Source organism: Helicoverpa armigera, chromosome 23 (assembly GCF_030705265.1).
Source record: "Helicoverpa armigera isolate CAAS_96S chromosome 23, ASM3070526v1, whole genome shotgun sequence".
Classification (NCBI taxonomy): domain Eukaryota; kingdom Metazoa; phylum Arthropoda; class Insecta; order Lepidoptera; family Noctuidae; genus Helicoverpa; species Helicoverpa armigera.
The window spans coordinates 7,639,401-7,655,766 of NC_087142.1; the positions used below are offsets into that span (position 1 = coordinate 7,639,401).

General features: G+C 35.0%; 1 protein-coding gene across 2 annotated transcripts in view; it reads left to right on the forward strand.

Annotated features, from left to right (window-relative positions):
* The window catches only part of Cv-c (crossveinless c), a 310,299-nt gene that overhangs the window by 28,971 nt on the left and 264,962 nt on the right, over positions 1-16,366 (forward strand). Inside the window, exon 1 of one of the 2 annotated variants that reach the window (XM_049837538.2) lies at positions 9,366-9,735. The exons of the other annotated variant lie outside the window; for it this stretch is intronic. Within the exon in view, the coding sequence (XP_049693495.2) occupies positions 9,648-9,735 (88 nt within the window). The 5' untranslated portion in view covers positions 9,366-9,647. Of the gene's footprint in view, positions 1-9,365; positions 9,736-16,366 lie in introns of those variants that run through there. 2 annotated transcript variants of the gene reach the window in all.

Genomic DNA, 16,366 nt, shown 5'->3' on the forward strand with positions numbered 1-16,366 from the left:
CCATGTCAATTTCCTGCTGAAATTTGATAGCCTGCGCTAACTTCCGCCCATTGGTCAATGTTTTAAAAGGGAGAGTAATATTAAGAGTAAATATTATTGCGAAATTAATTACTGTTTTATGTAGGTTTTTAATTATTATTCTTGAGTGTAGGAATTGATTTGAGTGATAATGTGATTGTGGTTTGTGGTTTTAATAAGGGTATCGATAATTACCGATTGACAGATTTTATCAGAATATTTTTATGCTTGAAAGTATAAACCCTTAACTAATGTCCTTTCTTGCTCATTGACATTCAATACAAGGTCAAAGATAAAGTAGCAACATCATCATCGATCTTAGTAATATAAGTCCACTTCTAAATAAAGGTCACCCCAAACTTGACGCAATGCAGATCATCACTTCACCTTGCCAAAAATGAAAAGCTTGCCACCCCGAATACCAATTCTATTATAATTCTGCTCAGAAAAGGTAAATAAAAGAACATTGTGAAATTGTAATTTCAGAGCGAAGAAAAATAATACGATTCTTTAAGCAAACAAAGTAAGGGAAGAGGAAAAATTAGCAGAAAAATATATTTTGGTACGTGTTCGGCATTTTAAATATGATTACGTCAAACCGATTTTTCAACAATGCATTAGAAAGAAAAAAACACAAAGATATTATGAGAAAAGCTACGTCACATTAATGCTACTGACATTACCAACCAACCAATTTAAAAAGACCCCTCATTCCCTCTAATCCCTTTGCAATTGCACGTTCAATAATTGCGTGTACGTACTTGCAGGGTCTTCTTAAACTGGCCGTGTACTTCACACATCGGAGAACTTCGTAATTGTTTATGGAGTGTCACGGAACGGTTGCTTCGAGATTTGAATTTGAATTTCGAACGTTATTTGAAAATGATGTGCGTGAAGTTAGTAAAAAGAAAATGGCGGATAATGATAGGCTACCGTTGGAAATGGGATAGAAGCGTGATTACGTAACATCGTTACATTTTATTTATTTCAATTACTTTTGTTTTATTTTGTCTCTGATGAAATAAATTGCGTTGTGATGTTTCTGTCAATAATAGAACGAGTAGGAACAAATGAAGCAGTGTGTATTTAATTGAGTTTTTACACTTCATAAAAAACAGGCAATGCCGGTATCCAATTTACTATCCGTATCTCTGTACCAATTTTCATTTGAGCTGGATCAGACATTTTTGTGATTGTATAGCAAAAGGACTGACTTCTGTTACAGCCTTTTTATCGTCCCACTGCTGGGCTGTGGCCTCATCTCACACGGAGAAGGATTGAGCATTAATTACCACGCTTGCTCAATGCGGGTTGGTGATTTCAGACTATACAGTCCAGGTTTCCTCAAGATGTTTTCCTTCACCTTTTTATCAGCCATCGGCGTCTAAGATATACTTAGAAAGTACATACAAACTTAGAAAAGTTGCATTGGTACTTGCCTGACCTGGAATCGAACCCGCGCCCTCATATTTGAGACGTTGGTTCTTTGCCCACTAGGCCACCACGAATTAAAGGACTGACTTATTTGACATTTATTAATTATTTATTAATGTAAGATTCCTTTGAATATTTATATTCTTCCTCCATTTATATCAGAACTGAACAGTTTAAAGCTATATAAGTCTCGAGTGAGACATCCCGGAACACTCAGTTGATGTGTCCATGTAGGAAACGGATATGTTTGTATGTGTGAGTGAGTGTTTGCTAGTGTTGGTGTTGGCTAATGATTTTCTTCGAAAACGATGTCCATTTGCACTATTGGTAATTGAAAGAAGCTAATCATATCTACCTACTGCATCGTTTGTTCAACATTCTGATGACGAGTTTCTTTTGTTTTTTATAAGGCACGAATCAGCAAGACTGTCATTTGAATATTTTTGGCAGTCGTTACGGGTAGTCAGACGCCAGAGGATTTGAAAACCAGTCCTACAAGGGGCATTAGATAGCCCAGAATATTTGGATTAAGGAGGTCATATAGGCAGTTGCTTATAAAACACTGGTACTCAGCTGCATCTGGATAAACAGTGAGCCGACCCCAAATTAGGTAAAAGGCTAGGCAGATGAAGACCCACGATAATAGTTTTTCTGTTCAACTAGCTTACTACTAAATGAGGTTCATTACATCTCACTAAAACTGCTGGCATTTGTCCAAAGAACGTAAACACAGATTTCAGCACTTTCATCCTACATTAAACCTTGCCACATACATAATAGTTAGCTATAAAATCCTCATGTGCTCTCTCCATCAACGACCATCATACTAAAAGTGGAAAACCAAAAGTTTTACAACCGAGAGAGTAGTTCCTGTCCTCCTTGAAAGACGTTCCTAGAAAGCTAGGTACTGCTAAACTTTGTTCATCATAAGTTGAGCGACTGTTTTAATGTTTTGATGTAAACTATGTGAAGTCTGATGTACTATTCTTCAACAAAGCTTTCCTATGTAAGGTAGTAACTAAGTAGGTTTGTGTTGCTTTTCATTAGCAAATCCAACTGATGACCTCTTTAGTGAAATTATGACGGATACACTCAAGGCACCTGAAAGTTATAGCTTAACATACATTCACACCCAAACTATTCTACACACTGTCAACTAATACTATTTATTTACTCTGAATTTAAAAAAATAACCGACTTCAGTAACATACCTCAAACCCTCTCCTCAATCTGAATTTTAGATATCTAGTACTATTCTGAAAACTGAAAACCACGTCAAAATTGATTCTACCAAACGTAAGTTAATCGCGCACACACATACAAAAATAGAGGTCAAATTGAGAACCTCCTTTTTTTAAACAAATTAAATAACCAAATAACATTTTGAAAACGACGCCTCAAGCGGTGGCAGTTACTTAGGTATTTATATTGTTCTTGAATACGGGTGTGAAACATTTCTGCATGCGAACTCACTGGAGTATTTCTAACAACTAAAGAAGTAAGTGGTATGGTGTGTCGACGTGACGTCTGTAACGACGCTCATATGCGTCAGATGTAAGAACTAAACTGCGTCATATCTTGGTGTATGGTGTGAGGCATAAGCGGTAGAGGGTTCAATGTGAACCATTTAAAGTTTAAACTTAGATAGGGAGGAGGACGGGGTGGGAAGTGGGGGTGAAGTTAAAATCACCTGAAAGATACATTTTGTTCTATGTCAGCAAATTGTTAGAGTAGGTTTCATTCTTTCTTACAGAATCTTATTATACACCTACTCAACTCTGAATAACAATTACGAAAAGGACATAAAATTATATATTTTAAGAATTGAGATTGTAGTAACATTTACTTTAAACAAGCACTAATTCTATAGCTTAAACTCGCACAGTTTCAATTTACAAACAGCTACTAAAACCATACCGAATTCACATGACACCGTGTAAACTCGTTGAAAAATGTGTAAACATTTCTTGTTTAGTTCACAACACTATTTCTATGTAGACTTGTCACTACAAGCCTACCAGTACGCTACAAACTTTTAGTCGGCCGACTGTTTGTTTAGGGTCATAAATCAGTATGGCATCAGTATGGCAGCACGCAAATTAGAAATATCAAGTATTTAGCTACTATAATATCGACTGATTTAATTGGAACCAAGATTTTCTTTTAAAAGAACTTTTTGCCTACCATCGGATCAACTAGGGTTGCCAACAGTACTACATAATTATATAGTATTGTACTGATTTTCGGCTTTGCGAATTAATATACTGTTGAAAAAATATATGCAAAAATACTATATTTTCAAAACAGAAATCTAAAAAATAACTCCTTCATTAAAAGAATATCAACTGGTACATGTTTTTTCCGTGAGTCAAAATTTATATTTTTTCTCCTTTTCCATAAAATACAATATATTTTTTATGATACTATATTTTTGGTGCCTTATTTCGGAAAATAATATATTGTGCTGATGAAATGTTGGCAACCCTAAGGCAAATAATTGTCGGCCGACTGTTTAGTCTCCTGTCTGCGGGAACGCTAAAAGGCTGTCTACAGTGTCTACACCCACGTAGTACTAATATTACTGAGCGGACGACAGAACACCTTTTTGCATAGCAATCAACGCGGATAAGGTACAAAAGAAATGTTCGGCTGTGCAATTTCAAAACCTAGTATCTAACAAATTTTTTAAAAAGCGTGTTTTTGCATTTTTCGACCTTATAGACCACTCTCCACATACTAGGATAGCAAAAACTCCCAAAAATTTGACAAAAACGAAGTTACACAAAGTCGGAAACCTAGTATCTACAGTAAACGTTTTCAAAATGCAAAAATTACAAGATTAAAACATAGTATCTAACATCAACCATTTTAAAAACCTAGTAAGTGCTTGTAGTTACTTGGATATAAAATGGTTCATGTAGATACTAAGCCAATGAAATGGTTGTAATAAACGTCAAAACTCCCGGGCAACTTTAGTAAGTGAGAAGAAGTCGTTGCAAGTGTGTGTTTTTGTCTCTAAAAATGAGCAAAAATCAGTTTTATAGGTCGAAATTGATCTCGAGTGCTTTAAAAGAACAACATGGTGAAATTTAAGTACGCTTCAGTGTATAATATTGTCAAGATTGTTTGTTTTCCAAGGTTTTTTACGAATAAAAGGATTTTTTTTTAAACGACGTCAAAAATCATCAAATGACCCCTCCCGCTGTGGGTTAGCAGCGGTGAGGGAGTGTCAGACTCTTACTGATTAAAACCGTCGTGTTTCGTCGTGGGCCTTTTATTTGCCAGAGCCACGATATCTCTTTCGAACAACCCGCAGCCCCGGCAGGCCTTGGCCCGCTGGGGTTGCTGACATCTCTTTGAGAAGCGCGTGTAACAACGCGCTCCGTCGACACGGGTCTGTCGTCTAAGCAGACAGAGGGACGCTGAGCCACCCGAACTCACCGCCCACAGACCCATGCCTATGGTGGCCGGGAGTCATCTCGCGACACCCGGCGCCAGTGGTGTCTACCTGGTCCAGCGCGGCGGCCGGGATGAGAGGTGCGAACTCTCTGACGTTCCGCCGCCTCCTTCTCGAGCATGACTGCTTAGCAGAAGGAGGCTACGGCATCCCATTCCCTCTCGCTCCGGACCATGGCCTGAAACAGGGCCGGACGCGAGAAGTCGCCGCCGCCTAAAGCCTCGACGAGTACCTGGCGGTGCCCTTCCTACGCAGGGCACTCCTGGACTGTGTGGTCCACCGTGTCCTCGGGGGTGTCCGCACAGTGGTGACACCCGGGCGCCTCCTCACGAAAGATTCGATGCAAGTACCTCCCGAAACAACCGTGTCCGGTGAGGACCTGCGTGATGCGGTACGTGAGGGCGCCGTGACTCCTGCCGAGCCACTCCTCAAAGAGGGGACTTACCGCCACTATGGTGGCGTGCCCTGTACTAGGTTGCGACAGTCGTTCCATCCAGGCCACCATGAGATCGCCCCGGAGCTCCGCCCGCTGCTCGACAACTTGCCGCGGCAACGGGGTTTCCCCCCCGGCGCTGAGCCTCCTCGCGCCAGTCGTACAGGCGCAAGAAGACTCTCGCCTCCAGATCCCACGGTGGCAGTCTGGCTAGTAGGCCAGCTGCTTCGCGGGAGATCGTGCGGTACCCCCGGATTAGCCTAATGGCTATCACCCTTTGGGGCACGTTCATGTAGTGTACAGCCCGCGGCCGTACCGAACGTTATGAAAAAACACAATCCCTTGACCATGCCAACCTTAAAAAATATTCCAAGAGGCATTAAAGAAAGTAAAAAGGAAGGCATAGTAAAATCATTATTACAGCTTATGCCAATGAACAGAAGGGAGTTTTGGTAAAGTTTACCGATTAATAATAATTCAGTTGATTTAGTTTCTGGTGGACAAATTTTTAATAAGCGAATAATTTATTTTATTTGAATATTGTTTTCAAATATTTTGAGAGATTATTTTTTTTACTGAGAAAAAGAGTTTTTTTTTTTTAATCTTTTTCATTAAAACTGCTTATCACTATTTCGTTGTTTTATTCTATTGTTTCTTACTAGGTTTATAGAAGTGCATTTAGTTTCTACTCAGTAAATTCAGACCTAAATGAAAACAAAGCAAGTGATCTTACTGGGTTTTGAAATTGTCACACTCAAAAAGTTTGAACTAAGAAAACAATTTTTTTATTAGTAACTGCTCCTCTACGTACATACTTGGTGATAGACGCATTAAAACACTTTTTTTTAAAACCCTGTTATCTCCCTCAAATTTTGCAATCACTCCCAGGACGGTACGACTAATATTATTGAAACGGCAAGCTGTCAAAGATATGAAATCGTTTTTCGGCTCTCCTATAAAATTTGGTTTTGTGCAGATACTGGGTTTTGATATTTCGCAGCCGTGTTCTGAAGCGAACAGATTATGCCTACTTTTGGGTTGTGGTTTAAGTTATGGGGTGATAGCGATTTTAGTGCAGACAGTAATACAATTGTAATTGAAACCAGTTGCATCATGCTTTTAATACAATTTAAGGTGTTTTTTTACTAGATTTCTATTATTCATGCTGTTAATGTAAAATTGCTATTATTACGAAACTATTATTTTAAACTTATAAAGTTTGCGACTATATTTTGCAGACAAGTATGTTTGCAAAGTACTTTAATTCACAGGTTTCGGTACAAAGCGCATTTATTTTCCGAATTTAAGTATATACTGAAAATCTACGTCAGGTACTGAATCAAAGTTTTTCTAGCTATTCATTCTTAATTATTTGTTACTGTATACTGATTAGCTATGCAAATAAAACTTAGTAACGAATGTCGTAAAAACAATTGAATTGGCTGCTAGTATAACGAGTCGCGTAATGTTGGGACGTAAATTCATTGTACCGTTGTGTGTGGGTCAAGTTATAAGCGTAGAAGAGCTACTTTCATATTGGTTTTGAGTATTAATACTATGCTTATAGTAGTTATCAGTATTATCATCAGCCTTTATAATAGCACAAGCCTCTTCTCGTACAGAGTTTAGGTACGTGCAGAGGCGGATTGATGATTTCAGACTGTTTAGTCCAGGTTACCTCAAGATATTTTCTTTTGCCTTTACAGTCGGCCGTGTCCAAGATACACTTTGAAAGTACTTGCCTGAACTGGATTCGAACCCGCACATTGCCCTTGGACATCCTTGTTTTCACAATTATTAACTGTCGATATAAACATGTATATTTTTCTTTTTGTTTCAGGTAAAGGATTTTTGCCCTCATACATAAATGTCGACGACTTTCAATATGTAAGTTTCTAACCATACGATATCTTTTTGAGAAACGCAATTTTTCACGCGTCTCTGGCGATAACCAACAAAAGGACATCCAACTCGCTACCGCTTACACCTTAGACCAAACACACATTAGTAGTGAAAAGCACAAGTAAAATAGGTTTAGCGATTTCAGCAGTACTGCTCACAACTCCACCGTATATGTGACATACATACCTAATGAGATTGTGAACGAGTCATACCGTATGTAAATCTGTTTAGTGTAAAAAGGAGAAATAAAGTATGTTTGGAGACGTTTAATTGGCTTTTGAGAGCTTTGAATTGTGACTGTGATGTAGAAGTTAGAGATTATGGGTAGCGACTCTTTAGAGCTCATGGTGTAACTTCTTCTTTAAGAACATAGCTCTTATTGGTGCAGTGGTGGGGTATTCCAATTCTTGAACTGTCTTATACACTACAAGAACCTTTTCTTTTAGGACACCTTATTAATATTTAGGTAGAACATTGTGATTTACGCATTTCCTAAATGCTTTGAAAGCAAAGGAATCTGATGGCGACTTTGAGCTGCTCATTTTTCCAGAACTTACAATTTTGGGCAGCTGCGGGAGTCATTTCCAAGTTCCCAAGTTATTGACGTAAAATCCCTTGTAAAAACACCACAGTTTTACATTTCACGCAGAAAACGTCATAAACCAAGCACAAACACAAAACAATTTGCCTATAATACGCGTAACAAAAAGCTTACAAACGGTTCTATTAATAATTTCGAGCTTAGCCACCAGCCACTTAAGTGATTACGTACACTCCCGGCCAAGAGTATTCACCCAGCTACCACACATCAATTATACACTTCCGTGCAAAATAATTGCTTGTTACGAGACTATTATAATATGTAACTTCACGCGAATTATTATGAAGGCTAGCGGCGTTCTTTAATAATATGATGAAGGGTAAAAAAAAGTTTTTTGAGTAGACGTAATAACTGTAAATAAATATAAGAAGGCTGGTTCATTTTTTGTGCAGCGTGTTTGGTGAATTACGTAGTTTTTAGAGGTTTTTCAGCCACAGTGGCTAATTTTATTTATTTAACTGTAAATAATAAGGAGTTGAGCTAAGTTTTTTTCTAAGTTAGTCATATATTACTAGTGTGTGTAAACCAAACGAGCGCGTGCTCGTAATATTCTATCCCCACCTATTTCTATATTAGGGACAACAACGGAGGAATCCTCTGCATCTAACAACACAAAAATAATTAAAAAGGTAAATGGTAGGTACAATGCTAAAATACTATTAATTTTCTCGTTCTAGTTTCTTCTTCAATTGGTCTTAACTCACTCTCATATTAAACCTGCTACCGGTCTCATGACTGAAGTCTTCCTTCTCTCAAAGAATATTAAATCTATAATAGTAACTTCACCTTATCTCACTCTTTTAACATTTAATTCTCGTATGACGACATTCAACTCCTGCGCACCCCAATTTCAAGATGACAGTGTTTGTCCAACAATTGTTATTATCTAAGTCTAAATAGATAAAAGCTATTTATATTCAGATTGTGTCTTAGTTTAATTGTTTAAGATATGTTCTCACTGCTTGTTTTTCTTCACGAATGACTAATAATTTTATGTGTTGACGAAAAATATTTTCTTTTCATGAGCGTGTAAATTCAATTGTGAATTTTCACAATAGAATTCGTTTTGGCTGACGTTTGCGTGTAGTAGTAGAATATCACCTGTATAACTGTTTTGTCCGATTTGATATTTTATATTTATTCAGTACCTAACAAATAATTAAAATATGCGTAGGAGATCTCTAAATCATAAAGAAACCCATTTATTATATTCCTTCAATTTATATTACCCATATCACATTATCAACAATCTTAAATTAAACGACCATTACGAATGATTAACACAAAATAAATAAACCGCGAAAATAATTAACCGAACGAAACTGAGCGGTTACAAAATCTGAACCTCATATTACATTGAGATCATCAATAAAATACCGAACAAGTTCCATTAACCTTACGTTAAACCGTAAAAATTGCCGGCCTTCGGTTTCACACGCAGTAGTAGCACTAGTGATGTTGTTTGTCGATATTCGGAAGGTTATCGATAACCCCCCGCTGCGCGACTGTTTACTCGAGTCGTCGAGCCAGTCGGTTGGCTTCGATCGCGCGCGCCGCACGCACGCTGCGCCCGCGCACCTCGTTCGTTCACCCCGAGTTACGAACTGTCAAGCTGACGTTTCGTAACATCAATACTGTAACGCGATATCGGTAATTTTTTCGTTGTCAGCGAAAGTTTTCAGTGTTTTTGTGACTAATACACATTGTGGATAGAAAATTATAGTGTTGTGTCAAAGGATCTGTTGAAGGTTTTTGTGCCAGTGATGTGATTTTGATGTGTAGTGTAGTGCTATCATGTTTTAATGTCGCTCCTTGCTGATATGTCGACTATAATTAGCGAACTACAATGGCTTTGCGACGAGGATTTGTTTGCACTAACTTGGCAAAACGGTAGGTGTTTATACTTGTAGATGCATATAATGTTTCTTGTGTGAGAGAATCTGTAGACTATGTCAACATGTGTGGGTTAGTGTCGGTAACAGCTGATCGCCCGTGTCGGCATAAATTCCTTCTTTAGTCGTCAAGTTCAAACAACAAATGGACTGTACTTTTGACTCCATGTAGAGAGTGATGTATTAGTAACATGTTTCTTTTGCAAAATACCATAGACGAGTAGGTATGCCAGTTATGTGTTTTATATTCGATTATGTCTTCGCAGTAGGTATTTTTTGATGTAATAGTAATAACTTTATACCTATGAACCTCATCATCTAAAACAGAACACCAAAATACAATTCTCAACATCTTCTGAAAAAAAACCTTTTTTCAAATTAAAAATCATTTCTATTATTAGGTACCTATTTTCATTAGAAATATTAACTGTCTTAAAAAAATTACCTTGTTCCTTCAAAAAATAACAGAAAAATCCATGTCCAAACAAAGTCTTAAAATCTTTGACATTGAACCAACTACCTACCTAGTGTTTAATAAATTTTATCACGGTTTGGAACTAACTTAGCGAAAACACAATTTAATTTATGTGGACAACTTTGTTACGACTCAACGGCTGTTTAAAGGCTCGCTTGATTAATTAAGGTCTAATATTATTACTGGAACCTTGCCTTAATAAAACAAAAAGGTGAACTTAAAGACCGACTTATTTTATACTAACTTCTGCCAGCGGTTTTGCCCGCCTTCCATAGGTACCTAGATACTCCACGGATCCATATAAAAAGTAGCCTATGGTCTTCCTCGGTAAATGATCTATCTCAGACTGAAAGAATGTTTTAAATTGGAGTAGATCAAGCATACACACAAACTCTTCAACTTTATAATATTAGAATCGATTTATTTTCGTACAAAAATATGTATCCTAATTCAAGTTAGGTATGTCCTCCACATTAAAAATGTTTATCGATAAAAACCAGTTTCGATGATCCTCCATTATCAAAGAAATAAATGTCGATAAAATATTTATTTATACTTATTTTACAAAAGTCATGTAGATACGTAGGTATTAAGTACGTTTAATTGTATCGATAACAGTCATTAAAGGCTAAATGAATATGTAGATTTTTATGGTGGTTTTAAAAAAACAAAGATGGGACCCAATCAGCTGTTTAATGTTCCGAACAAGTTGTAACTTGTAAAGAAAATAATCAACTTTGCCTTGTTACTAGGAAACAGGTACAATACTGGTTTCTTTTAACACAAGACTTTAAGTTTATAAAATATGCATAAATTATTATTATGTTATTAAAACTAGATAGCCTTTACAGATAAGTTTTTGAATGGACCGATAAATTTTATATTGGACGAATTTAAAAATAATATTCAACATTATTATTTACTGTGTGAGCTTCAAAAACAAAATGAATAAAATACAATTTTTATTGGACATTATTGCATAAGGAGAAAAAAGTCCCAAAATCGTATTTCATTGAAAAAAACCAGCTGTCGTAAAAGTTTGCGTACAAATTATCACTTTGATGCTAAAAGACACTTTCCTGTCGTTATCAATATTTTTATGTCTTCACTTCCGAATGCGATAAAGGACTTTTTAAAGAGGTGCCAAAAGAAAGATTATTTTTACGAGTAAATAAATATGGAGGCGTGTTTTTTTATGATTGATAAGAACCAGTCAAAAGCTTAAATAAAATACACAAACAGATAAAAACATAGAAATACAACGAAATATTAAGATGTAGAAACAAAAAAAGTTAATTTATTTTTTACAATTATTTAACTTTAAAAATACATTAACATATTATTTTCACAATTAAACACAGCATAAAAACTCAATAATCATCTTATTACGAAGCATAACATTACAAAAACACTATCGAGCTTCAATACACAATAACGCGAATCGAGAAAAAAAACAAACTTCGGAATTCCTCGACATCATTCCGAAATCCCTTTACCAAGATATTGCATCAAGTTTAATGTAAGCATAAACCATATCGCTACTGTTTTAATATACTTGCTGATGTTCTGAATGCTTAATTTTTTTATTATTATATTGGCTTCAAATTCTATTTTTTTTTCGATTATTAGATACCATGCAAAAAAAAAATATAAAAAAAGTATGGTATTTATCGTTTAAAAAAAATATATCTTTTGGTACAGGCGAAAGTACTACATGTATTTTAATTCATAAGTTTTTTTTTATATATATTTTTAAATTCTAATTGCACTATGGCATTGTCAAAAATTGTTTTAGCTACTGCAAAAGAAAAAAAAAATTACAAAAAAACTAGTGTTGCGATTACTTTTATCGATAATAATCATTGGTACGGAGGCGATACTCGAACCAAAGTGTAGTGGACAAGTAGGAAATAGCCAAGGCAAGCAAGATTCTTGCGACTTGCCCGACCAACTTTGAGCACTTCATTATTAAACGATGCAAACTCTGATTGTATGCTTTTGTATCAGAATGAGGTGCTAAGATATTAATTTTCTGGTTTGTGAAACGTTTATAGAGATTTTTTTGAGAATTGATCTATTCTTTGAATGTTTTTATCGTTTGCTTGAGAACCACGACAAAGATTTTTTTAATACGTCGCTAAAAAAATATATTTAAATCATGAAAGTAAATAAAAATACGGGTCTCTATCAAACCAAAAAAAACTAAGGTAAACGGTAGTCAAACTGTCAATTATTTTTTGTATGTAACGTAATACTTCAAAGAGCAATATAGTTTGCCTTTACCCAAGTTTAATAATGATAGTAGGTACGGCTTTTAATAAAATGTTTATTATAAGGGATGAGACGACGAAGGGTAGTTCACCCTACAATATAATACAACTAAGGCTTTTTTATCTAGAGGTAACATGAGACTATATTGTTATTGCTTTATCTATTATTTTTAACATAAAAACTCTAATAATACATCAGCATAAAAAGATATTCAAATGATTCTAAAAAAACACGATGATTTTATTTATAATTCAAAAGATAAAAACTATAGATTTCAAGTTTAGATAAAAACAAAAAACATCTTAATATACTTACCTACATACTTAATTCGTACCGTTGCAAAAAACATAGAAAATATACAAAATTAAAAATAAAACATGACCTGATTTTTTGTCTTTTTTATATTTAATATTTTTATCAATGCACCTTATTAGACATACCGTCATTATTAGCAACACTAATGATTACCTAATATTTTTACAAACCCGTTTTGGAATGGCCGTGACATTTGGTTTGCAAACACTGATTGATTAAGAGCACTAATACAAGATTCTAACATGTTATAATGTTATTGTAAATACTAATAATATTGATGCAATAATATTACAAAAAAGCTTTTATGTATTTTGACACGTGGTTGTGAAATATTTTTATAAGTCATCAGGTTTGTTTACAGCTACAAAAAAAACACAACTTCATGTATTAATGAAGCAAGAAAAAATTTAAAAAAAAAAGTAAAAAAATACCTAGATAAATAAAATCATTATTTTTAATAACAACTCAATAACTTTTAAATACACAAAATGATTAATGACCTCCAAGCCAATCCAACTATGCAAAAAAAAAAAACAAAAAAAAAAATTTTTTTACTTTTTTATTCACCAAAAAAAAAACTACATCATTTATACAGACACGCCTTTATTCGGCTGATGGTCGAGTGATGATGTCATTCGTGAATAACAGCCGTATGTCGGATACCGACACTATGAATAGTAAACAGCAGCCATGGTACTCGTGTCGACAGCATAACACGCTGTGTGTAAGTGCTCGTTGGTATGTTGGATTTTTGAGAACACGCTGTATTTATCTACTAATTTAAGGTTATGTGTGTCATCCTTTAAAGGGTCGTATTTTATTTAGGGACTAATTATATCCTTATATGGAAAACTAAATATAGAGAGAGTCCTTTTTCAAAATTTTTCAGTTTTCAAAACTAAAATAAAGCGTATTTTATTTTTAGATTTTTTGTTACAAAGTACTTCTTTATTTACCAAAATAGTCTATAAGCCAAACGGGTTCAAAAGTGTCTATGGGCTTCTTATAGGATAACATATAGGAAAATCATCAATGACTTTGTTCCCAAACATGTAAAATAGGCATGATCCCCACATTACTCTTACGTTACCCTCTGCTTGCAATTAGAACATTTAAACCGACTAGTCCAACGATTTATAATAACTATGCAGGTCTGGGTAATTAAACTAGCGAGTGAATGAACTGAAATTGTTATAAATAATATCTGCTAAGCTACTCTTGCTAATGATCGTGGCTATGTTTTTGATGACCACTACAGTTTCTCACAAGTACCTAAGTTTAATGCATTTTGAATAATAACTGTATCAATTACTCCTATTTTTTATAGTTTTTTTTTACTTATTTATTTTCGTTTTTTTTTTAAGTTATATTGCAAGGTTAGGTTAAAAGAGCCAGCAAACCCCAGAGGGCCTGCCGGGGCTGCAGGATTGTTCGAAAAAGTTATCGCGGCCCTGGTACATAAAGGGCTTAAGAAGGAACGCGGTGAGTTTTGGTCAGTAAGAATCTGACACTCCCTCTCGTTGCACGCACTGCCGGATTCTTTGCTAATTTCAAAAAAAGGTTAGGTTAGGTTTATCAAATAAGAAAAAATATCTTCACTGGTTTTCAAAGTGTACAATGTTTTATTACAAAATGTGAACGAGCAGCTGACCGAAACAAAAAAAATCCTTTACAAATAAATTAATTATAATTACTACAACACCCAGAAATAACAGTAACGTAACTAATTTGTTGTCTAACAGACGTTTCAGAGCATACTGAAACTAGCCAACTGCGACTGCTAATCTGACGTCTAACACCAGTCTTCTTGGAGCGAAGTACCTATGACGTCACGCTAAGCCAGATTACTAATCCCACTTAGCATCAAGCATTTATGTATATTAAGTTATAATGGACAGAACCTGTGAAGTATGAAGATGTTAAAGGACTTAATTTTTATGGAAATTATTTTATTATTATGTGTGTGTGTCATAAAAATAATTTTACAATTGACGATAGCATTATGACGGCTAATGGGATTATCATTAGTATCATAATTAGCTAAATGATCATTTAATTGTATTACAAGAAGTATATTAGCCGTGGTATATAAGTTTAGATGCCAGAATTTAAATTACAGTTTTTTTACTGACTTTCCAAAAACTTGGAGGTTGTCAATTCTGGATTTTATGTTTTCTTCAATAACTTAGCTTTTATCTTGCAATTAGTTCTAGATCTATTTCATCATAAGTAAAGCAAATATTTCAACTGTATTAACCGTAAAAAATACACATTTAATCTATAACCCTAGGCTACAGCTCAACATACCATTACAACATTAAGGCCGCCATTAGCGGCTAAAGCAGACCTTTGCAAATCATTATCTGCCTATCTTTTTCCCAACTATGTTAGAGTCGGCTTCCAGTCTAACCAGATGCAGCTGGGTACCAGTGTTTTACAAGGAGCGACTGCCTATCTCACCTCCTCAACTCAGTTACCTGACCAACCCAATACACGTTTGTTAGACTGGTGGCAGACTTACTGGCTTCTGACTACCCGTAACGACTGCCAAGGATGTTCAATGACAGCCGGGACCTACAGTTTAAAGCTCCTTCTGATACACAGAACTTATTATAAGAACAATTTGAACAAAAAAGTCAAACTAGAAATATTTAAACTCTATTTATTTTAACAGAAAAAACACATTTAATCTATAACCGTAGGCTACAGCTCAACATACCATTACAACATTAAGGTCGCCATTAGCGGTTAAAGCAGAGCTTTGCAGATATTTATTGTAATTTCAGTTCGTTGGCATTTGCATTCCCCAACACTTCATTATGTACACAACTAGAAATATTTCGATTAACACCGAATAGTTTATTATGTCGTTAAATGGAGTTATGTCTAATTGTTTTTAGTTATTGATGCGGTATTAAGTATTCAATTTGGAAATTAATAAGTGATTTGCTTGGATCTCTTTACTTGGAAATGCAGTTCATTTCATTGAAGATTATATATAGCTGATTTTCCGCGGTTTCACCCGGCATCTTATGAGAACTATTACCTGGACAAGGATAAAATATGTCACTCGGGAAGAGTGTAACTTTCGGAACCTTTAAGGTAGAAACAAACGAGGAAACAAAAAATATTTCCTCTTAATTAAATTATTGGTACAGAACTTCAAAAAAAAATTATCAGAAAATTTGAAAATATTCAAGTTTTGAAAAGTAAAATAAGTAAAGTAAAATAAATACGCTTAACACCTTACCTATGTACGTTTCCTATTCATGACTATATCTGTATTCAGAAATAATAAAAATGCATCAACAGTGCAATAAAATCTAAAACTACAGATGCAACTGCAAAATGCAAAAATAAATCGCGAACGAATTCACGCTCAACAATAATAAAAACGAATAGGTGTTTTTATTATTGTTACAAATTCCGATGTAACTAATATTGCGTGTCCAATTGCTAGCGAATCGTTCGACAGTTCTAGTTTTTATTTTTTCCATTTAGAAGTATTAATTTATGCTGGATTTCTATAAGCTATCTATCCTTTGTTTTTAAGACAAGCTCCATATAA